We start from the raw sequence: 24,494 nt of genomic DNA on the forward strand, positions 1-24,494 counted from the left end.
CGGAGCTGATGTTTGCTCCTATAAAGATGAAGAAAGAGGCGAACGCCCCATTTAAATCCCACCCTGAGCCAAAAAAACCTCGAACACACTGTCCTTTTGCAGGAACCGAGTTTTCTGTGAGCGTGCACTCACTGGATAGTGGATTTAAGGTAAGACTATTTTCTTTTTTTTTTCTTGACTACAGAAAATCTTGACATTTGCAGTGTTTCCTTCCACGTGGTGATTTGGCACGTGCGTGTGTAGAAATGTATTTGGCATCTCTCCTAAGAAGTTTCATGGACCACAGGTGGCGTCCTATTCTGACAAACCATTTCCTGTCGACTTCTCTATTCTGGTTCCAAACAGTTGTCTGTGTTAGTGATCTAAATCCTAATATGACTGTGTTACACGTAGTTTTCCTTTTATATAACATTTGTACAAACACTTAAATTGTAGTTTGTTTGGGGGGGGCTGAAAAAAGGTATGATTCCATAATTCAATGAGGCACAAGTCTAATAATACAATAAATACAATAAAATGACTCAGCCAGCTTTGTTTTGCCACATACACAATCTTCAGTATTTACAGTACAAACTGTTAGTTAAGAAACTGCAGCTGTTACTGTGAATTTGCCAGTGCGCATGCGCGGCTCTGTAGCTGTGTTGGGTCTAAAAGATATTTCCAATAATCACAAGATTGTGTGACCTTACCCCTTTACCCCCCTCATGCATTCTTAACACACGAGAATGAACTGTTTATCTTCAAGATCTGAGTTTTCCATCTCTCTTTTGTGTCCACAACAACACGGATTATGTTGTAAATAGGCTTTTATGGTTTAAATAGGCCATGTCTGACATCTGTGTTTATATGACTTTGACCAATATTGGATATACCCTTTATTTCCTTTTTGTTTGTGTTGTTGTTGTTGTTTTTTACATAAAGGCTTGCATTGCAGACACATTACTATTATTTATTTTCCTTAACCAATATAAATAGTATTATTAATAATAGCATTTGGATCTTTCCAATCTACTAATTCTCCAAAAACATTACCTAAAATATCACAAAACCAGGACCAGATATGTTTGACAAATATTTTGTAAAATATTCTATAATGAAAATCACATTTCTTTGCATTGTTTATTGTTTAAAAAAAATCAATGGATGAGTTCTGCAGTCACATGTAAAGAGTGACTTACAACTAAGCAGTTGTGGTTAAAGGGCCTTGCTCAGGGGCCCAAGAGTAGCAAAGCAGGGGTGCTGGGGTTTAAACCTATAACTTTCAGTTAAGAAGGCCAACATAGTAACCACTGAGCCCTAGGTCCTGTTCTTAATGTTTAGATTCCTGTAGGAAATGAATTTAAGGTCTTTATTTGTCCAAAACATGTGCCAAATCAAACATGCGGATGATCCGCTGTGGCGACCCCTAATGGGAGAAGCCGAAAGGAAGTTTTATTTGTCCCACCCTTGTAGAAAAGTGTAGTTGAATCATCAATAAAAAACAAAACAAAAAAAAATGTCATTTTAATTGTAATTTTAATTTAATGTGAGTTTTAATAGCAAAACCTATAACACAAAAGAGCAGACATGCTTATTATCACTATTATCACAATAGATTAAATTGTCTGAATTCTGTATTCTGTTCTGATAATCATTTTGCTCAGTGAACTACAGTCAAATTCCTGTTATATAGACTTGTTAGATTATGTGCATCACGCTCAAAGATCCACATTTCTTTTAGATTATCAACTATTTTATTATCCTGATAATAGATGGTCCAAGTTTGTTGTTATATTGTTTCCTCTATAATGATTGAAATCAGGTTGCACGAATCAGATAAATCATTCATTATTCATTTTTATTCAGTTGATGGTTCATCTTCTGTAACCACATTATTCTGCACAGGGTTGTGGTGGATCCAAAACCACAGGATGGGCAAATGTATAATTTAGTCTGTGTCCCCACCTTACACTCCGTGTTCTGTCTCAGAGAATTGATTTTGTGTCTCTTTAATTTAGGTGTTTAATTTAGGTGTTTGCCCCTGAGCAGAATTCCTGATAGTATAGATTTTTGTTAGACCATTTTCACAAAGTATTCAATGATCCTCCATATTTATTACCAGTTCTGGGTATTGGCTGCTTTGACAACAAATGACCACATGAACTATAATTTTTGATTTTAGGGTCAATTATATTGGTGCACATATTTCTGAGAAAGAAATAATTATTTCAACAAATACAATATATGAACACAAGTTTGTTGACATCTGTTCATAAGCTTAATAAAAGGTTTTTGAACATCTAATTCTTCTGGGAATATGTTTAACTAGATTTTATCGTATGCTTGTAGAGATTTGTGCTCATTCATCCACAAGGGTGGTTGGAAAGCCAAGTACTGATATAGGTGAGATGAGGAAGCCTGGGGTGCAGGTATTGCTTCAGCTCATCCCAAAGGTCTTCAATAGGGTTGAGATCAGCGCTTTATAGCAGGTCATTCACGATCTTTCATTACAAATCGTGTCAACCATCTTCTTGAAGCTGGCTTTGTGCGCAGGAGCATTGTCATGTTGGAACAGGTTTGAGTCTCCTAATTCAAATGAAAGGGAAATTCAATACAAGCACTTTAAAAGACATCCTATACAATTATTTACATACAACTTCGTGATAGAAGTTTGAGAAAGAACCAAATTTGTCTGGAAAAGTATGTTTTTAGTATTATTGTATTTGAATGTACAAAACAAAACATAAAATCAATCATTTTTGCTTATTGTAAGGGCCAGTAATTATGGACAATTCACTCTCAAAATCAGGCAGCTAATTTGTTTCCATATTTGGATCATTGTATGATCTTGAATCCTAATATGTTTGACCCTTTTGGCTGTTGGCTGTGATCCCCATGTAAGCTGGAAATTGAGCTTCTGTTCAAATCTGCCTGACATTTCAAGATACATATATTATAGCTGTCCATATCTGTAATTTGACTAAAGCATTATAACTACATTTGACATTGAATTCTCAGTGTTTGTATAATATTGTGTATTTTTTACACCATAATCTAAGCTTGATATTAAATTACATAGGCACACAATTTAGTTCTGTGGCATTTCACATGTTGGGTGTGAGTAGATTACAACATAATGACATAACGATAAAATATTAATCTCCTATAAAGCCTTTCAGGCAACAGAAATCCAAACTATGTTTGAAGTCTGTCAGATGACCGTTATAAGTGTTCTATGCGAATATATTACTGCCATATTTGATTTATAAGTTTGGGTCTGGATCTACGCTAGACAGCTCATATAGCTATATATATATAATTATACTCATTGCCTGTTTGTATGTTTGTCCAGCCTTTGCTGGTCAGAACAATTTGTTTTTTATATGATCAAGGTGACCGACTGAAAAGTGTCTAACGTCATAGCTCGTGAATGTTTTCATGAGGATAAGCTCATGAAAACATTTTAAAATACTACTTTCCTGTCACCAACGAGAAAAGACCACAGCAATCCTGTGACTCCTAATGTTTGTGTTTCGAATTCTTAAAAGTAACCTAACTAGAACCTTGATATCATGTGTTGCATGTTATACACCATAACAAAGCTCTGCAAAATGATTGGACATTTACACACCACACCCCTGCTCTTCCCACCTGCTTAATTTATCTTGTGTGTGTGTGTGTGTGTGTGTGTGTGTGTGTGTGTGTGTGTGTGTGTGTGTGTGTGTGTGTGTGTGTGTGTGTGGACAGTGGTGGTCTCCTTGTCCAGTAACACAAGCAATGTCAGATGTTCAATGCATGTTCTATCTACCTTGCTGTCTGTTCCAGCTGGAGCTGTCTAGATTGATTTAACGCCCACAGCTCTTTCCATACTCACTATAAATGAACACTGCACATAGCCTTATATCCCCCCCTGTGGAATGTCATTCCATGCTGATACGTTCTCCGGAGATCTGGATTGTATGAGTGTGATCTGGCTGAAAAAATGGTTATCTACAAGAGGGTATCTCTTAGAGCAGACACTGAATACTTAGAAGAAATTTAAAATTCATTCGCAATTACGTACAAGTTTAATGGAGCATTTGAGGCTACTAGCTTCTGTTTAGCATTTGTACATCTTATCAGCCATAACTTGAGCAAAATGTTCCATCCTATAAAGATGTAGACCGCTGACCTTTAGGTTTTGGAGACAATCCATATTAGATCAAATTCATGGCACTGTTGGTGAACACATGCTTCTAGGAAATGGACAAAGACTTTATGATTTGTAATTATGTATTTGCAATATCACAAATTTAGTTAAATTTAAATTCTGACCTAGAACATATCCTAAATGTTGGATTTTATTACATATCACCTTTATTTATTGTAAAATGTTCAAAATCTTAAACCTCTAGTTTACTTCCAACTTCTCGTTGCTGACTTTTGCACCCCGCTGTATGTGTTCTCTTCAGTACCTACTGCCCTTCTTTCTATTTACAATGTACAACCTATTGAAGTCCAGCAGCCATTTTCATTTTCCCATTTGTGCTGTCTAGTTAAACACTGGCCTCAGTGGCTTCCGTGAGTGTGTCTTTCTTAGAACGGTTTGGGAAGTCGAAGGCCTGAATGTGCCTCAGTGAACACGCATATACACAGAGTCTGCCTGGAATAACTTGAACATGTGATGTGTCAATGTTCTATTTGTAGGGCAGCAGTAAGAGAGATTGGGGTCGCCAGGAGCAGACAGGAGTTCATACAAAGATCTCACACTTGCTAACAGCAGGTAAAGCTCTTGTATCCTCACTTCTTTGCTGTGGTAGAGGGGTTATTGGGTCGGCTTCCACTAGTGTGCACAAATTTGATTTGTTTCGGGGATTTTTTTTTTCGTGTTGTGTTGGCGGTAAATCTCATTTTGTGGAATTCTTTTTTTAAAACAGTTGTTCCAAACAGCTGTTCTGATTGCAATTTGCTTCATGGCATGTCTTATTAAAACGGAAAGGAAACTGACTTTTTACAAGAAAATGCATTTCTGACACATTTATTTAGAGTTTATTATAACTGAAATTACGAATAACTCATATGAATGAAGAAATTTTAGTTTTAAGTACAATTTGAACTGTACAGAAAACGTGACTGTAGGCAAGTGTAATTTGAAGAGGTATGTCCAGACTAATGCGTGCTTGACATGGGAGACCTTAAAGGGCCAGAGACCATGAAGTTGACTTTTAATTAATCTCTGACACATTTTATAGCACCCAATTCTCAAGTAAAATACCAGTGAGCCTTTTTGTGTTTAATATTGTTGTTGTTATGGTGTCACTCTTATTACTGACCTGCTCTCTTTTTTATATAGCATGTTACGTAGTCAGAGTTTGATGTTGCATCATTTGACTGTTAATCTTTTTCTTGATTATAAAGCCTTGTTACTATTCTGGAGTTGCTTTTACAATGCCCTGTATTTGCTTTTGTTTTGGATCAAGTTAATTCCCCTGCCTTCTTATATAAGCGTACATGAATGACGTTCTTTCCTGAGTGGAGATTTTTTAATCTATAAATCATTACACACCCGCTTATTGCTGCCAGGTTGTACACTAGAGCTGGAGGTACAAAATGTTCCCTTTTTTTTTTAAATACTGATCTACAATTGATAATAAATGGATATCTTAGTGTGACTTAAATGGGTCAAACAAAGCAGCATGCAATATGAGAGTGGATCAATCAATTGAAAATCATCTTGTGATGAAAAATGCCGTAATTTCTGAAATACACCGTAACACACCATTCAGTCATTTTTTTGGCAAACTATTTATTAAAATCGAACACCAGTTCACTTCCATTTCTTGCCATTCCTTTAGGTAGGCTGTGTGTGGAAACGGATTAGATCAAGCCAGATCAAACCAGATCAGATGAGCCATGGTTTTGCAGAAGCTTCTGAGTTTTGGCAAGCAGCTACTGCGGGTGAAAGTGGTGGACTGCAGTTTGGAAGACTCTCGTCTCTCACGATGTCTTAACACATTCGACCTAGTGGCTCTGGGAGTGGGTAGTACTCTTGGAGCTGGAGTGTACGTCCTTGCGGGGGCAGTGGCACGAGAAAATGCCGGGCCTGCCATCGTGCTGTCCTTCCTCATCGCTGCCATGGCATCAGTGCTGGCTGGCCTGTGTTACGCTGAGTTCGGGGCACGGGTACCGAAGACAGGCTCTGCTTATCTGTACAGCTATGTGACAGTAGGAGAGCTCTGGGCCTTCATTACTGGGTGGAATTTGATCCTTTCTTATATCATAGGTAAGGCAATACATGCAGAACCTATACAGACTTTAAGTTCATTATTATTGTCAAAGTAAAAAAACTATGTGCCATGTGTTTATCTTTGTCCATATGCACTCACCGGCTATTTTAATAGGAACACTTGGAATAGTTGTTGGTGCCAGACTGCCTGCTCTGTGCCTGGGATTTTGCATGTAGCAAAATCTGTAGTTTATAAAGAAAAAAAAGCATCCAGTCAGTTCTGAGAAAGATCACCACTCTTTGCAACCGTGGTTAGCAGATAGGCATCTCGGAATGCACAATACATTAAACCTAAAGGCAGATAAATGAGCAGGGAAACGGGTGTTCCTATTAACATGATCTATGAGTGTATACAACAACTTAAAGTGTTACACCAAATTTAAATTTTATTTTGCGTTCTGTTTTTCTGGATTAATCTCTGAATTTCTTTCATTAAATCAGCCTTATGAAATACTTTATCATTACTTTAACTATTTTTTGAACAGTTTCCCTGCAACATAATTGTATTACATTTTATTTGGAAAGGCACAGCCAGTGTAGCTCGTGCCTGGAGCGCTACATTCGATGAGCTAATCGGCAAACAAATTGAGCACTTTTGTCATCAGTACATGAGCATGAAGGTCCCAGGTGTGTTGGCTGATTACCCGGACGTGTTCGCAGTGGCCATTATACTGAGTCTCACAGGTACTTTAATAAGTCATATAATCCAAACACAATTCACACACACATAATTTAAGTTTATTTCAAAAGAAATTAATTTAATCCTATGGTTTTTATGATTTTTTTTGTGTGTGATTACTAATTATTATAATGCGGATTATAAATATTCCCTTTTTTGACACAGGCTTGCTGGCATTTGGAGTAAAGGAGTCCGCCATGGTCACTAAGGTTTTCACCTGCATCAATATCCTGGTTCTGCTGTTCATGGTGGTATCAGGCCTGGTTAAGGGCACACTCAAGAACTGGCAACTGAGTCCTGATGAGCTTCTCAATGCCACCAACTTCTCAGGATTCAAGTGAGCAGCATGCAGAAGCTGATCTCCTTTCTGTTGTGCTTCCCAGTACAGCAGGTTCATTATCAAATCTAAAGCTATTTCCATGCTGATAGTAGATAATTAGTGTGTGGTTTATGGGTCACTGGCAGTGGATTGGGTTTTGTGGGGTTGTGCCACATTTTACCAATGTAAAGTGTAAATGGTAAATGTCATTTTGATGATATAAGGGAAAAAATTACAAAAGTTAAAGATTATCATTTTTATTTATTAAAGAACTATGTCATACATGTGATGTGGTAGCTCAGTGATTAAGGCTCTGGGTTACTGATTGGGAGGTCCGGGGTTTAAGCCCTAGTTTCACCAAGCTGCCGCTTGTTCAAGGGCCCAAGACCCTCTTTGTTCAGGGGCTCCGTATCATAGCAGACCCTGCGCTCTGACCCCAACTTTTTAACATTGCTGGAATATGTGAAGAGACAATTTCACATGTGACAAGTATAAAGCATTATTTATTAGCGATAAAGTGATAAATTTCACTTTACTATGAGATCTGCTAAGATTAATCAATCTTTTAACCAAAAAGAACTTAGAATTCAACTGCACTGTAGTGCAAACAAACAAAACCAAATGTGCTGCATTTCATTATAAAGCAATACTATATTTAACATATTATGTATAATATTCTGTTATATCTGTTCTTTTTGTTCTTTCTTTTTCTTAATGAAAAGTACAACAGAGTCTAAGGAATTTGCAGAGAGCTTGGGAATGGGTGGATTTATGCCGTTTGGCTTTACCGGAGTCCTCTCTGGAGCTGCAACCTGCTTCTATGCATTTGTTGGGTTTGACTGCATTGCCACAACAGGTGAGGATGTGTATATGAGGCAGTGGATGGAAGTGGAAACTTTTAATCACCTGGTGTTTTTTTAAAACCAGATTTGGCTAAGATCAGATTTATAATAATAATAATACATTTTATTTATAGGCACCTTTCTAAACACTCATGGACACCGCAAAATAAGTTACAAGACAAAGCATAGAAAACAGCATCTAGAAGCAATGTGTACAGCTTATGAGATATACAAACAACAATCACAAAAGACTTAATACGAGTATGATTGGCTGTGTGACCGGGCCTATAAGATTTAAGAAGAGAATGTGTGTATTTACCTCTAATGTATGGAGGTAAAGAGTTCCACAGCTGGGAAGCAGAGCAACAAGAGTTCCCTACGCCCCATGGTGCTGGGAGGAGCAGAAGAAACAGGAGGAGAGATGAGGAAGATCTAAGAAAACAAGGAGGAAATTAATACGGAGAAGATCGTACAAATAGGAAGGGGCAAGGTTATGAATAGCCTTAAAAGTGAGAATTTTTAAGGACATTTTTATGACACAGTAGCACGCTGGTTATCTCCACGTTAGATGCTTCTGTACAGGTTCCCTTTTTCTTAACACTTATTCAAGCAACATTTTCTACTGCCAGAAGAGCAGCATTATACATTCAGTATAAGTTCACACCCCTGTGTTTTCAGCTCTGATTGGTGGAACTTGGATTGTGTTTGCCTGGGCATGTCTTTCTCCCCAGAGCACACTGAACCTTACAGAAAATAAATGCAGATAATATGATCTATCTAGGGCTTATAGAATGAATTATTTGCATGTTAATTAATTATGGAGTGTGATAAGTTCATTAAAATGTGAACTTCAAGTTTTTACTGTGTATTTTATCGTTGTAATGTAGCTGAATTCACAGACCGGTTGTCATTATGCAAAGCACAAAGCTTGTTTTGTTACATAATAAAAATGTAAAAAAATTAAAGATTTGATGAATTTGGATTTCCCTGCCTTCGTTGACAATGGATGCATAGTCTTTGTGAGCCCTTTCACAAGGAAATGGTGCAGATGCTTTAACTCTAATATGCCTGCAGTGCATATTCACCATTGTTTCTTAGGAGATAAGATGGGTTTACAATGTGTACATTTTGTGTGGCTTTAGGCCTTTTTTTGGTCAGCAAATCTCAAAATGTTCAATGCTATACAATGGCTTTGAGGACATTGCAGTTTTTCCTAAGCCACTTAAATTTCTCTTAGGTGAGGAGGTGAAGAATCCTCAGAGAGCCATTCCCATTGGCATCGTCTCCTCTCTCCTCATCTGCTTTGTTGCCTACTTTGGCGTATCAGCTGCTCTTACTATGATGATGCCGTACTACATGCTGGACAAGAAAAGCCCAATTCCTGTGGCCTTTAAATATGTAGGCTGGGAGGGAGCCACATATGCAGTAGCTGTAGGCTCTCTGTGTGCCCTCTCCACCAGGTAAGCATGAAACTACGTTTTTACATGTAGAATGTTGTATAAACAGCAGAGTTCAGTTCAGCCCTGCCTCCTTTTCCTCCTTGTCCTCCTTCTTCTCTATGATTTGAATATCAATACTGATATATTAATATTAAATCTGGCAACATGCAGAACTTCCAAATGAAAATCAATTTGGGCTAAACTTTTTTATGGTCTTCTAAAATCTCATTACACACTAATGTAGGTGTAACAGGAAATGAAAGGAGGTGATCAGGTTCTGTGCCCTGTGTATGTATGCATGGAGTTGCGTGTGTATATTTGTCTGAGGTTGCATTTATGAACCCCATAGCTAAAAATATTACTTGTTGTTGTTGTTTTTTTTTTTTAAGTTAATTTATCTAGGTTTTTTCCAGGAATGTCTAATATAGTACATATTTTGCCTTGGTTAATAGCACATCTTTAAAAGCATGTGTTTCAGCATAATAACCATTATATATCGTATTTCTTGCATGATGCTATGAATTTTCCATTCTGCTACGCAGCTGTTTATACATTTATAGAATGTAGTACTGATCAAACTATTTAATGTTTGTTTCTTTAGCCAATAAAATGATCCTTAGTTTGCTCAGAAGACAGAATAATTCAGGGTTGTATTTAGTGCACTGTACTTTGTGTCTCTTTGTTCAATGCTTATTCTGCTAAAACCACGGTGGCGCTGTCTGCTGTTTGGGTTTCATCAGTGACTGTGAATGCACTTTGCCGTAGTTTGTCACTCTTTTACATGCATGGCATGGCCTTTTCTTCTCCCCAATCTCTCATGCTAGCCTGATTGGTGCCATGTTCCCAATGCCCCGGGTCTTGTGGGCAATGGCAGATGACGGACTGATCTTCAAATACATGGCTGAAATCAACCCCAAAACAAAAACCCCCTTATCTGCTTCTCTAACATCTGGCTTTCTGGCAGGTGAGAAAGGCTCTTAATACTACTAACAATGCACTGGTCTTGAGTTTAAGACCCAATTTAAAACCTATCCTTTTGAGCACAGCCAAAGTGCATGCAGTATCTGCTGATGTCTAAGTGGTGTTGGGTGTCTGCTGGGTTTCTCTGTTGGAGTCAGAAACTTTGATTGCCTCCTAACACATTTTAAACGATAGACACCACGTCTCCCACAACTAATCCAACTGCTTTCCTGTTTTTGCCTGTTATTAGCACCTGGGTTTTGGAGGAACGTTGTCTCATTTCACTGTGTCCTGCTTAAGCTACATATGTTTGAAATGACAATAAAAGCTTCTTGACTTGACTTTATTATGCACACCTTTCATTACCTCCCCTCATCTATCCATTTTCCCATGCCCAGTCTCCTTGGTTCCATGTTTCCCCTCCCTCGTATTATCTATGCCATGTCCCGAGATGGACTTCTCTTCTCTTTTCTGGCACGTGTAAGCAAGAGGAAGACGCCCATCATAGCCACAATGGCTGCAGGGGTATTGTCCGGTAAGAACAACACCTGCCAGAGGAAACATGGAAACTTTCTTTGATGTAGTCATAGATACCGTGTTATTGTTTACACCACAAACTTAGAGTTTAGACCTTTCTAGAACAGGAGTGAGTTCCTTTAATCCTCCATGGCCGACGTAACTCATCACAAACACTTGGCACATGGTACTCATGGATATAAGTTGACATTGCACATCGTAGATCTTAGTAGCAATGACTGTTTTAGTAGTCCCCTTTGTTTTCCCACTTTTTTCAAAATCAAGCCTTTAAGATAATGTCCTGCTGATATGTGAATAATGTTTAAACTTTCTCTGGGAGTCAAGATTCTCGTTGTTTGCATTTTCTTGAGCAAAGAATGATAAAAAAAAACTTTAAACAATGTAAGAGAATATGGGTCTGTGAAAACTACGTAGCATGGAAAAATGTCCCATGATGTAACATTTAGATGAAAACATTGCTAAAGCAACAATGTCAATTATTCATCAAGTCTGTAGTATTTTAATAAACTATGTTTGTGTTTTTAAACATTGGAAGTTTATAACAGATGATTGAATTTCTACATATTTAATTATTTCTGGTAACATTGAGTGATGCATGGTTACATTCTATAAATAAATAAAAAAACATACTTATTTTTTTTAGGTTCATTTCCAAATAATGGGAGTATGTCATAGATTGTGGATATGCTCTTTTTGTCCCTGCACAGCTATCATGGCTTTCCTGTTTGACCTGAAGGATCTGGTTGATCTTATGTCCATCGGCACACTCCTGGCTTACACTTTGGTTGCTGCATGTGTGCTGGTGCTCAGGTGAGATGAGTAAATCAGTCTAGTCATCAGTAAATACTACCCTGAATAATTGCAGTACACATTTCACACAAAAAATACTTCTACTTACTTCCACCAAGAAACAATGGTAGGTCATGTTTTAAGTCAACATCTGTTGTCTAATATCAATAATATACAATGCATACTTTTTGGAAACTGTAGATCCAAATTGCCTACTATATCTATCCCCAAAAAAATATCCCATTCACTAATAAAAAATACTAAACAATACTGAGAAAGTGTTGAGATTAAATGGGATCGCTGTGGAAAAAACCTTAAGGTGCATATTTTTGTGTTGCAGGTATCAACCAGATCAGCACGCTCAGGGCTACCAGATAGCAAGCACAAATGAGGAGGTGGAGATGAGAGAATCTTTTAGTACTACGAGTATGGGCATTCTGCCTGGCTTCGAGGAACGTTTCAGTTTCAAAACACTGCTTTTTCCTAATAACACCGAGCCATCTGGCCTTTCTAGTTCTGCCGTCAATATCTGTGCAAGCTTGCTTGGTAAGGACATGAATGCAGGAAAATACGTAGCTAGAATAAAAAAACGAACATACTGTACATAAACTACTAAGTATAATTTGCTGGAGGTGTACACACACATGTACACAATACTCTGAAGTCCCTGAAGGTTTTTTTTTCAATGTAGGTTTCCTGATCCTGACTTTCTGCATCGTGGCTGTCCAGGGTGGCATCGCAAGCTGGAGCGCAGCAACGCTCAGTGTCATTGCAATGGTGTGTCTCCTTCTCACCTTCCTTATCTGGAGGCAGCCAGAAAATAAAAGCAAGCTCTCTTTTAAGGTGAGCAAGGCCCTGTATTATTATATGTTTTATTATATAGAACAATTGTGTGGGCAAAAGGATAAAATCCAGAAATCCACATCTTGACATGTATACCTTTTTTGATTTGCACCATTTATGTCATGATGGTCATGATGTCATCAGTATAAATTACACAGATATAAGGCTGGCCAGTTATTTTACATATATAAGGATCATTGCAGGAACACTGGGTTTAAGATTGGAATATACCCTGGATGAGACTCGGCTGTAGGGCACCGTGTAACCGAGACTTTTACACCTAGAATCAATCTAACAAAGGCAAAAAACCTATAGAGACCAACATCGACACTGGGGGAACATGTAATTCAGCAGACAGTAACCTGATTCAGAGACTTGTTGATTTTAATGAATCTTGTTGATTTATTATTTTGCTATACATTTTTCATTGTTGCATATGCATATATAAAATACACACAGACTTATGAGTTATATACAGGTTATAAACAACCTGTCAGAGTGAATGATTTTGGCATTTAGTAAATCACACAAGCTTTATCCAACATTGTATTACAAATCAATTCCTACAAAATGTCACTTTTGTATTCTTCACTTCAATGATTTGACATTTTGGCTTGCAGGTGCCTCTGTTACCCTTCCTCCCTGTGGTTAGCATGTTTGTTAATGTGTATCTGATGATGCAGCTGGACAGAGGGACCTGGATACGCTTTGCTGTGTGGATGTGCATTGGTATGTGTGATTATTTGATGGAAAGAGAGCTATATTCTTATAAGGAAACTTTAAAAACTACACTATATTGCCAGATGTTTGTGGACACCTGGTGTGGCATGTACTTTTTGAGCATTACATTCCACATTTTGTAAAAATTTGACCTTATAGTTCCCTCCACTCTTCTGGAAAGATGTTCCCCTAGATCTTGAAGTGTGCTTGTGGAGATTTGTGCTGATTGGTATTGATGTAGGTGAGTTGAGGAGGCCTGAGGTGCAGTCAGTGTTACGATTTATCCCAAAGGTGTTAGAGGTCAGAGCTCTACAGCAGGAGATCTTCCACTCCAACCTATTTAAAGTATATCTTCATTAAGTTTGCTTTGTGCACAAGGGCATAGTCATGCTGGAACAGGTTTGGGTCTCCTAGTTCAAGTGAAAGGAAAATGTAATGCTATCACATGCAAAAATATCCTATACAAATGTGTGCCTTCAGCTTTGCAATATAAGTTTGTGAAAGAACCACATATGCCTGGGAAAGTCAGGTGTCCCAATACTTTTGTCTATATAGTGTATGTTCTTGTCACTGAATTGCAAAATGTTCACAAATGTGTAATGTTTTCAATTTGTTCAAAAATTCATCTTTCATTCTTTATCACGCATTACTTCCCAGGGTTTGTTATCTACTTTGGTTATGGAATATGGCACAGCTCTGAAGGTGCCCTGACTCATTCCAGTCCAGACAAAGAGCCTGATGTGTGTAAATCCACCAATACACAACGGGATGCCATGTCCCCTGAAAAAGAGGCGTTTCTCTACACCAGACAGGAGGATGGTGAAGATGAAGAGGGTTCGCTCTGATACTGAGGATCAAATGAGCTTCAGCTCTGCCTTCTCTCTAAAATGCAACACTCAGGGCCGCTGAAGAGCACAAACTATTATCAGACCGAGCATGAGGAGACGAAACTTTGTGGTTGATTAGATAACTCACTACCTTATTAGAGGCTGAAAGCCCTATTGTTGGATGGTGATTTTTGATCATTCTAATTTACAACCCAAAAGAAACAGCTTAAGGACATTTTGTCTGAAAGCAAATTAGTAATTATTGTTAGGTTCAATTATATACCGAGTGTCCAGTTTTACACGGTGACCAGTGACGGCTGCCTTCGTCGTCTGATTGCACATTTACAATATTACACGTGTTAAATCTGAATCAGAACAATGCATACACATGCAGTACACGTGTTGCAGCAGAAGCAGGGACACTTCCTTGGACTTGTATTTAACAGTTTAGTCACGATGAAATCTTCTCCTTACATTACTTAGTGATCATATTTCAGGTTTTAGTTTGAGCCTGCACTCTCTTTGTGAAATGTTACCTACTAGTTCAAGCTGCTCTGATCCAGATTTAGTTCACTGGTATTTATAGAAAGCACTCGTTTCCTTTTACCGCTACCGCCACCTGGTGGAGGGGTAGTGAACACAAACGAAAAGGTTATATATTGCTTGGCCAAAAAAAAGTCACACAGACCACAATTTCGTTGCACTGCCTTTACTGCATGAATTCATTCGGCCGCCTTATGCGAAGAAGCATTTATTTCCATCCAGATTTGCATTTGCCTGTGATCTGGAATTGTGGACTGGAAAGTTGGAACACTTTATGGAGGTCTTCTCTACCATAACCCAAAGACTTTCAATGGAGATGAAGTGGTTTCTTACACTCTCTCTATCGTTCTTTTACAATTTCAGCCAATTTTGGCAAACAGTTTCTGTGCCACTTGGAAGAACAAAAATCCATGTATAGGATCATTTCAGCACATTCAGGTTCTTAGCTAACTTTTTATTGTCATGTTACCATTTATTTATATAACGGTGCTGAGCCTAGACCTGACCTTAAGACACTTGTATAGGTGGCATTATGCATGACAGCAAGATCTTTTCTGACCACATTTCTTGGCATTTCTACTACATTTTAATATTCCTTATTTTAAACTAAACGACAAAACATTTTTTATTTTTTATATTTTTTTTTGGCCTGGCAGTGTATTTCCAGTACTGGGTAATTGTTTCCAGTTTGCAGACACATTGACCTCTAATTTAAATAGCCAACTCAAAAATATTCTGATTAGAGTTCAAAGGACTGAAACCTTTTTGCTCAGGATTTGGATAGTTTCAAACTTTTCCATTATTGGTTGTTAATTGTTGATTGTATTACAATTATGATATATAAGGATATAGCAGACGTATTCTGTGGTAAACCACTGTGGCACAGATTAGTTGCTTTACATAGATTTCTTAGACTGAAAGATTAAACAAAGTATTTGTGATAAACTTAATTACAAGTAACTAAAATCAGTCCTGTAATAATGACTCCCCCTGTAATTATATAACCACTATTACCTGGCATTAGTCCACAATGAAAAGGTCACTGATTCCATTTGTTACAATTAACCACAGTAAAATAAAAAGCAAGACATAATTCAGTGGGGTAACGAATAAACATATTGTTACTGACACAAAATTGTTTATTCCCCAATATCCTAAAGTGTTTTTTTTCCTTTTAAGTCATAACACTTTCCCAAAAAACTGCATTCAAAAACTGACACATTTGAACTTTTTAGATATATTTGATGATGTAGACTTTCTGCAAGTTCTATTAGATGCAAACCCCCACCAGCTGAGCTGTGAGTTGGTTTCAGGATTATAAACCAGAGTTATTGGATTATTTTTCCCCTGAAGAGAACTAAATTTGTATTCATCCTACAACCCATTGACTGTGTACCTGTTAAAATAACGTTATGCTGTTTACACCTCACTGTTCTTATTTGTTTGCCATTTTAGAACAGTGTCTTTTTTTTTTTTTTTTTCCTTTTTTTTTTTAACCATTTCTGGTGTTTTGTTTGTATACATGGAACAGTTCAGATGTGCTGTAGCTCAAATCACTGTGCCTTGTATTTGGTCCTGTAAATAAAAATATAATTGTTAGGTACATTTTTTTATTCTCATATTTTAAACTGTATCTTGTATTTTACGAATAGCAATACTACATGTTCAGTGTCTTATAATTGCTGTATGTGTAAGTATGCCATTGAAGTATTAAGGGAAGATGCAATGTAAGCTATTTCAGTACAGATGTACTGTAACTCTTTTTATGGACCTTCTCCATACCCCTCCTGTCCTCTACATCTGCCTCTTTCACCCCAACCACCTGCATGTCTTCCCCTCACCACATCCATAAACCTCCACTTTGGCCTTCTTTTTTTCCTCCTTCCTGGCGGCTCCATCCTCAGCATTTTTCTACTGATATACCCCATGTCCCTCCTCTGCACATGTCCAAACCATCTCAATCTCACCTCCCTCGCCTTGTCTCCAAAACGTCCTACATGCGCTGTTCCTCTTATATATATCTAAATAAGTATGCATGTACATTGAAGGCAAAAGACATTTTAAACGTGTAAAGTGTAAAAAAAGACACTATTTTGTTTTCCCCAGCCCACTAAGATTACACTTTATCTTATACAGTTCATTCAGTATAATACTTTGCCATTATGAGTGAATCTAGTACAAATCTCACTTTTCCAAAAGTTACAGTAAGTTGCATCATCTGAATTTCACTGAAAATCATGGAAAGAAGAAAAAAAATGTTCTCTTCCTCTTAATGTTACAGTAAATCAGTAGAGATCCTCGTATGAACTCCTATGAAGGAGAATAGCCAAAACTCAAGCCTGTTTCATAGAAAAGACAAAACACAAAAAAACAAAGATTCAGAGATTATTGATATGTTAAACACACCTAAATATCTAAATGCATGTTATCCTAGATGTTTAAAAATGATAAATACTTCATTTTCAAGATTAACATGAGTTCAATGGCACCTCAAGTGTGGAATAACTGTGGAATATTTTTTTATTTTTGTGATTGATTATACAAATTAAAGCTGCAGAAACATAGTGGCCATAACTAGTTAACCACATACATGATGTGGGTAAAATTTTATGGACACATTATCATCTTGGTCAACAGTGTCATCATGGAGCTCGATTTGTGCACAGGGGTATTGTCACACTGGGTCCTTCAGCTTCAGTGAAGGAAAATTGTCATTATGCACTGCCTATTAAATCAGTGCTTCCATCATTGTGGCAGTTTGGGGAAGAACCTCATGAATGTGATGGTCTGGTGACCACAAACTTATAAGTTGCAAACGATGCACATACTCGACACATTTGGATTATCATGCATTAAACTCTCCTGCTTTTGACAAGACAGACAAAGACTACAACAAGGGTTACCAATATCAGACAGCTCTCAGACAGCTTTCACCGATAGAGGGCGCGATTTCAGCACGCTACACTGAAGAGGACCTGAGACCGCATCAGGGAGGAGAGAAAGGTGGGCAGGAGAGAAAGATGCTCAGCTTAGAGCATCACATCGCGGCATTTTACCCAGCTCACACCTCGGCAAGGGAAGAAGGTTTTTTTTTTTTTTTTTACAGTTTTAAGGTAAGTGTCCATTTGGTGAGAATTGCAATGGGATGCATTGATCATCCTTTGCGCACTGTTGTGAAAATAACGGAATAATCCTATTTATATATGTTATAGAGGCTAGTAATAGGATTAGATCATTCAGTGCAACGTATCCACATGTTCTTCAGTGCTGCGCATGAATGTGTCGGTGTGTGACAGTGTGTGTGTGACAGTGTGTGTGTTGCAGTTCTTTGTTTCACCTAAGACACCACGTTAGACTGATGGGCGTTTAAAGGGGCGAAAACAAAGACAGCTTATGATGCACTGGCTGCACGAGCACAAAATCACACTTCGTCTACTGCATTAACTTTTTATTTTTCTGAAAACAAATTATATTACTATAGAAAAAAATGCAGTCTTTTGTATTCTATAAAATTACATTTACCACCTGCCACCTGCGCGTGTCCATAATCTGTCTGTGATATAGTGCGTATTTTTTCTGATTCGAATTTTTTCCCCCAATTCTAATTAATTTTAGAAAAGAAAAAATATATATTTTTATATATTTGCATTTATTATTATTATTTATTATTATTCCTTTCCTCTGCTGCTGTCCCCACTGTGGGACGAACAAAGGTATATCTCATCTTATCTTATCTTATCTTATCTTTTCTTATAAATAAAATAAAAACAGAATGCAACGAATTGCAAATTGTAGAAACCCATAATATTCACAATTGTGCATCTTGAAATCTTGAAACTGAAGAAAGGTAAAATTTTAAGGAAAAAAAAATGTATATGTTGGAACAGGGGTAAGAAAAGGCTAGAAAAGTAAGTGTTACATAAAAGAAACAACTGGTGGAACATTATGCAAATAATTAGGTTAATAAACAAGAAGTCATTAACATAATTGGAATATATAGTGTATATTAAAAAGCCTCTTAAAGGTAAAGATGGGCAGAAGTTCACCGATCCTTCTTTTTGTAATTGGGGTTGTAGATGACCAGCATAACAATAAAACACACAGTAGTGCCAGAAAGTACCTTGAAAATTGCTCATTATTCAACATTTATTCAGGTATTAAGTCTTGATCATTGAGAATATTTATTTTCAATAAATTTCACATTTGAAGAAATAAGGCCTACATTAGTGTTTCCTCTTTTTATAATTTTTTTCAACTATAGTGCAATTTATAATTAAATCTAAAACACTTCAAATTTCTTTGGTTGCTCATTCTAGGCAGAACCGTACACTCTCCGAAACAAAGGTATTAAACATGTATTCTTGTGGGATTTACATCATATGGAAAGGTGCCTGTGGTGTACCAATGATTCAATTCAATGGCCATTACATTTAAATTCTTACAGTTGTACACTTATTTACAGGTGAAACATGATGCACATGCTAAAAGCACAGTGCTAAGGGTACAGTTGTACCCTTGACCCCAGTAACAGTGATAAGTATAAAGGTTTATACCTTTATTTTTATTTACATATGCAGTGTATGCATTTGCAGCTTAGACCTAACTGGCTTCACTTAGCAGCAAACCTGAGGATGTGTGAGTTGAGGTACATGAAAGGCAAAATCCTTCTCAAGTACTATCTGAGTGTGAGCAGATGCAGTAAAACCTTCTTTAACACTTTTTCCATTACCAGGATTTTTATTAGTTGCTGTCAATGCTGGTAGCACATATGGCCCCTGAGTGGATATTACAAAAACGTATACATCTCTTACCTCAGACCAACACTCCTATGGGACAGTGAAAGATATCAATGCTTTAATTTTTCACTCTAGCAATATTTCATAGCACAGTAGTTTGCCCTAAGGGTTACTAACTGAAAATAAAAGAAACCAAAGCACAGGTAAGCCCGAAGGTTTGACGAGGGTCATAGAGACAAAGAGGACACAGTAACTTATGTGAACGATTAAAGGAGATTAGAAAGGCTTTGCCTCCTGCTCAGTTTGTGATCCACCTGTCAGTTAAATAGAATCAACTGCATGATGCCCACATTGACAGACCAGAATGAAGATGTCTTTAAAGGAAATAGCATGTTTTTGAGCTCCAACAAATTCTAAAAGTGGTAGGGGGACATTTCATTTAACTCTTTAGATATGTGAGAAATATATCCTATATATTTATATAGTCCCTCATGCACTGTCATGGAGGTTAATGTGTGCACGGAAAGCTAATCCTCCACTGCTCCCTGGTTGTGTGTGTAGGTGTTTTGCTTTTCTTCTCAGTTGGCTTTTACCCCACTGTACCTTCCCGAATCTGATCTACCGATGGAGTATTTCTAAGCCACTGGGCTTTTGGTCACCTTCATGACCAAGGCCCTTCTACTTTAATAAATCCAGTTAATTAAATTCGCCACAGACAAACTGCAGTCAAGTTGTAAAGACATCTCAAGATAATCAAAGCAAGAGTTTAGAGTGCATCTGAGCTCATTTTGAAGTACCTTAGCACACCTGTATGCAAAAAGTAAAGAGGGCTGACTAGTCTCCAAAGCCATTGTACAGTACATACAAATGTTTGGCACAAGTGCTTCATGTCACATTTTTAACACTGAAAATTGAATAGAAGAGATAGAATGGAAAGACCCCTGAGTGCACAAAAAACACCCACAAAGCAAAACAGGAGGAACACAAGAGTGAGGTGATGCAGGACAGTTGGTTAAATACACATTCAGTGAGAAACCTTCATCACTGGTTTTCAATATTGAGCTAGTGATCCTGTTCTGCATCCCGAATTCCATAATGTCTGTCATCACAGTACAGCAACGCATCAGTGTGCAGAAGGGCAGCAGGGTCTTTTCTGTAGATGTGACTTCTCTCCTTGACTAAGCATGGCAAAAAAGAACCCATAATTATCAAGCTTCTATAATTAATTAAAAGTAGAATAATTTTGTTCATTTGATATGAGAAATGAGATTGAAAAGAAGGAACAAGAAAAGCAGAGGTGGTCAGGGAAGGACATTAGTGTGCTGTAAGTAGAACAGTTTGACAAAAGCTTTTCTAATATACATTCAAAGTATAGACCAACAACATCTAATTTACACCAATAAGTTATTTTGTTATGTGGATGTTAAAACATTTTGATGCTGTCTGATAAATAAATTTTTAAAGACACACATTCACATTGTATGGAAACACAAGTCTGTTTTATTTATAAAAAATTGTGTGAAAACAGAATGAAAAGTTGCTAATACAATGACATGAATAAAATGAAAACTTGCTAACACTTCAGTCTCCAATGTATGTTTGTACACAAATGTCATAAGCTGAGTGAAGGTATGGTCCATGGTTTTTGACATGTTCGTACACATACAGAATAAAATGATGCCATTTTATTTTTATTGGCCATCATTGAATTATAACACCAAAAGTGAATTTTGTTTTTGTGTGATCTCTCCAGCTTTGCAAGGTGTGATTCTGTCCATTGTGACTGTGTATGTAAGGAAGAATCATTTCTTCTTCGCATTTTTGAGAACGCACATCAGGATGGCCTCCGTATCACTGCCACACAGGAAGAACCTCTCCGCGCAACAGGCTTTGGCCTTGCTTCAGGAAATGGACTCTGATGGAGGAGTGATTTCATTTGTCCAGCAGGCCACTGATACCTCCTCAAAAGAATCCGAAAAGGAGACGGAACAAGAATCCGACATGCCTCCACGGAAGATGCACCGTGGTGCTGGGAAGCCCTGTCTGAGCCAGACGGCAAAAGACGGCACTGTGTGGGTAGAGGAGGACATTGGAATGTCCAATGTAGTAGCAAATCACTCGTGCTTTACTGCGCAAGCTGGACCCACAGAGTCTGCTAAGGTTTGTCATTGCCATAGTACATATGATATTTATATAAACCCATTTAGAGTGAGGTTCATGTAAATTTACCATTCTCTATTTGTTTATCTTCCGACAGCGTAAAATTACAAGCGTGCTTCAAAGCTTCCTTTGCCTGTTAGACATGGAAATACTGCAGACCATCAGGGAGTGCACAGTCCATCAAGCCCGCAGAACAGAGCCGAACTGGAATTTGGCAGTTCAGGAACTGATGGCATTCATTTCAATTCTGTTTGTAAGAGCAATCATGTGTCCCGTTGGTGCCATTGTGGATTGCTGGTCAGAAAGCTTTCTGGTGCCAGTAATCAAAGATATAATGTACCGAGATAGATTCATTTCAATTATGCAACACCTTCGATTTGATTACGAGGACATGCGGGCAGAACGGGTGAAAACAGACAAATTTGCTGCGATCTCCGACATCTGGACACGCTTTATCAAGAACTGTGTTGAGAGTTTCACTCCAGGTGAACACATGACCATAGATGAACAGCTGTTCCCTACCAAGGTTCGTTGTCCATTCACACAGTATATCGCAACCAAGCCAGACAAATTTGGGATCAAGTTCTGGTTGGCCACGGATTTGGAGACCAAATATGTCTGCAATGCATCTCCTTACTTGGGAAAGGACCCCAGTCGTCAGAAGGGAGAGAGGCTGGCAGAGAACGTGGTCATGAATCTGATGGAGCCATTTTTGGATAATGGCAGAAATGTCACGACGGACAATTTCTTTACTTCAATGTCACTGTCGCACAGACTGCTGCAGCGCAAAACAACACTACTGGGCACGGTGAATAAAGCCCGGCGTGAACTTCCTCAACTTGCAAAAGACACTGCACAGCGAGAGTTATTCTCCACTTCAGTGCTTAAAAGTGGCAGTGTCTGCTTGACAATTTATTCACCTAAAAAAAACAAGACTGTGTGTGTTCTAAGTTCCATGCACCAAGACGTGACGATCGGTGACAGCAGAAAGAGGAAACCCAACATGATAACAGACTATAACCACATGAAGGTATGTGAATGTGTGTATAATTTTACACCAGTGCTACAATGTTTTCTGATGTGTACTATAGAGGCCTATAGAAAAAAAGCAGATATACTCATGACTCTCTCTCTCTCTCTCTCTCTCTCTCTTTTACAGTGTGGTGTAGACGTGTTGGACCAAATGGCACGGATGTATTCCGTAAGAGCAGCAACACGCAGGTGGCCAGTAGCGTTTTTTTATAATATGCTGGACCTGGCGGCGGTGAATGCCTACATTTTGTACAAGGCATGTACAGGGTGGACAGGCAAAAGAAGATTGTTTCTGAGTCTTCTAGCTAAGGAACTTCGTTGCCGGTTCATGAAGCACAAGGAAAAATTGGCACAGAGGCAGGCTGCTAAAGCTGCTGCAGCTGCTGCAGCTGCTGTGCCAGGGACTGTACAGACAACGCAGTGCCAGGTGCAAGAGAGCTGCAACAGGAATCGCAGCAGATTTACCTGTGCAACATGTCAGAAATACACCTGTGCCAAATGCAGGGACGATAGACACTGGGTTTGCAAACGCTGTAAAGTTTAAAACACTTTAAAATAAAACTGACTTGTGTATCCATATATTGTGAATGTGTGTCTTTTGTATAAATACGGCAGGCATTTCTAAAGGTTTCCATGTCACACACAAAGGTTCGGCCTGCCTTGGTTTAAACCTCCACTTTGGCCTTCCTCTTTTCCTCCTTCCTGGCGGCTCCATCCTCAGCATTCTACCGATATACCCCAGGTCCCTTCTCTGCACATGTCCAAACTATCTCAATCTCACCTCCCTCGCCTTGTCTCCAAAACGTCCTACATGCACCGTCCCTCTTATATATATCTAAATAAGTATGCATGTACATTGAAGGCAAAAGACATTTTAAACGTGTAAAATGTCAAAAAAAAACAACACTATTTTGTTTTCCCCAGCCCACTAAGATTACACTTTATCTTATACAGTTCATTCAGTATAATACTTTGCCATTATGAGTGAATCTAGTACAAATCTCACTTTTCCAAAAGTTACAGTAAGTTGCATCATCTGAATTTCACTGAAAATCATGGGAAGAAGAAAAAAATGTTCTCTTCCTCTTAATGTTACAGTAAATCAGTAGAGATCCTCGTATGAACTCCTATGGACGAGAATAGCCAAAACTCAAGCCTGTTTCATAGAAAAGTGCAGCCATAATCTGCAAAACAAAACACAAAAAAACAAAGATACAGAGATTATTGATATGTTAAACACACCTAAATGTCTAAATGCATGTTTTGCTAGATGTTTAAAAATGGTAAATACTTCATTTTCAAGATTAACATGAGTTTAATGGCACCTCAAGTGTGGAATAACTGGAATAATGTTGAATAACTGTGGAATATATATATATATATATATATTTATTTATTTTTTGTGATTGACTGATCTATCACCTTAAAATATACAAATTAAAGCTGCAGAAACATAGTGGCCATAACTAGTTAACCACATACATGATGTGGTTATAATTTTATGGACACATTATCATCTTGGTCAACAGTGTCATAATTGAGCTTGATTAGTGCACAGGGAAAATTGTCATTATGCACTGCCTATTAAATCAGTGCTTCCATCATTGTGGCAGTTTGGGGAAGAACCTCATGAATGTGATGGTCTGGTGACCACAAACTTATAAGTTGCAAACGATGCACATACTCGACACATTTGGATTATCATGCATTAAACTCTCCTGCTTTTGACAAGACAGACAAAGACTACAACAAGGGTTACCAATATCAGACAGCTCTCAGACAGCTTTCACCGATAGAGGGCGCGATTTCAGCACGCTACACTGA

General features: G+C 37.9%; 2 protein-coding genes across 4 annotated transcripts; both read left to right on the plus strand.

Moving 5' to 3' along the window:
• Positions 1-17: 17 nt before the first annotated feature.
• Positions 18-16,340, plus strand: slc7a1a (solute carrier family 7 member 1a). 2 transcript variants are annotated; one of them, XM_046861835.1, is made up of 13 exons: positions 18-149; positions 4,666-4,741; positions 5,814-6,241; positions 6,770-6,928; positions 7,089-7,260; positions 7,965-8,098; positions 9,322-9,544; positions 10,348-10,487; positions 11,728-11,830; positions 12,150-12,355; positions 12,501-12,652; positions 13,273-13,381; positions 14,030-16,340. In XM_046861835.1, the coding sequence occupies exons 3-13, from the start codon at positions 5,872-5,874 to the stop codon at positions 14,215-14,217; spliced, it is 1,956 nt and encodes a 651-aa protein (XP_046717791.1). In that variant the 5' UTR covers positions 18-149; positions 4,666-4,741; positions 5,814-5,871; the 3' UTR covers positions 14,218-16,340. The 2 variants fall into 2 exon arrangements, with proteins under 2 accessions (XP_046717791.1, XP_046717792.1); XM_046861836.1 differs by lacking the exon at positions 10,348-10,487 and adding an exon at positions 10,882-11,018 and having other exon boundaries at positions 19-149.
• Positions 16,341-17,736: 1,396 nt separating this feature from the next.
• Positions 17,737-23,226, plus strand: LOC124393677 (piggyBac transposable element-derived protein 4-like). Of its 2 annotated transcripts, XM_046861653.1 has the most exons (4): positions 17,737-17,855; positions 21,232-21,638; positions 21,736-22,668; positions 22,798-23,226. In XM_046861653.1, the coding sequence occupies exons 2-4, from the start codon at positions 21,318-21,320 to the stop codon at positions 23,212-23,214; spliced, it is 1,671 nt and encodes a 556-aa protein (XP_046717609.1). In that variant the 5' UTR covers positions 17,737-17,855; positions 21,232-21,317; the 3' UTR covers positions 23,215-23,226. The 2 variants fall into 2 exon arrangements, with proteins under 2 accessions (XP_046717609.1, XP_046717608.1); XM_046861652.1 differs by lacking the exon at positions 17,737-17,855 and having other exon boundaries at positions 21,071-21,638.
• The last annotated feature ends 1,268 nt before the right edge of the window (positions 23,227-24,494 follow it).

Source organism: Silurus meridionalis, chromosome 11 (assembly GCF_014805685.1).
Source record: "Silurus meridionalis isolate SWU-2019-XX chromosome 11, ASM1480568v1, whole genome shotgun sequence".
Classification (NCBI taxonomy): Eukaryota; Metazoa; Chordata; class Actinopteri; order Siluriformes; family Siluridae; genus Silurus; species Silurus meridionalis.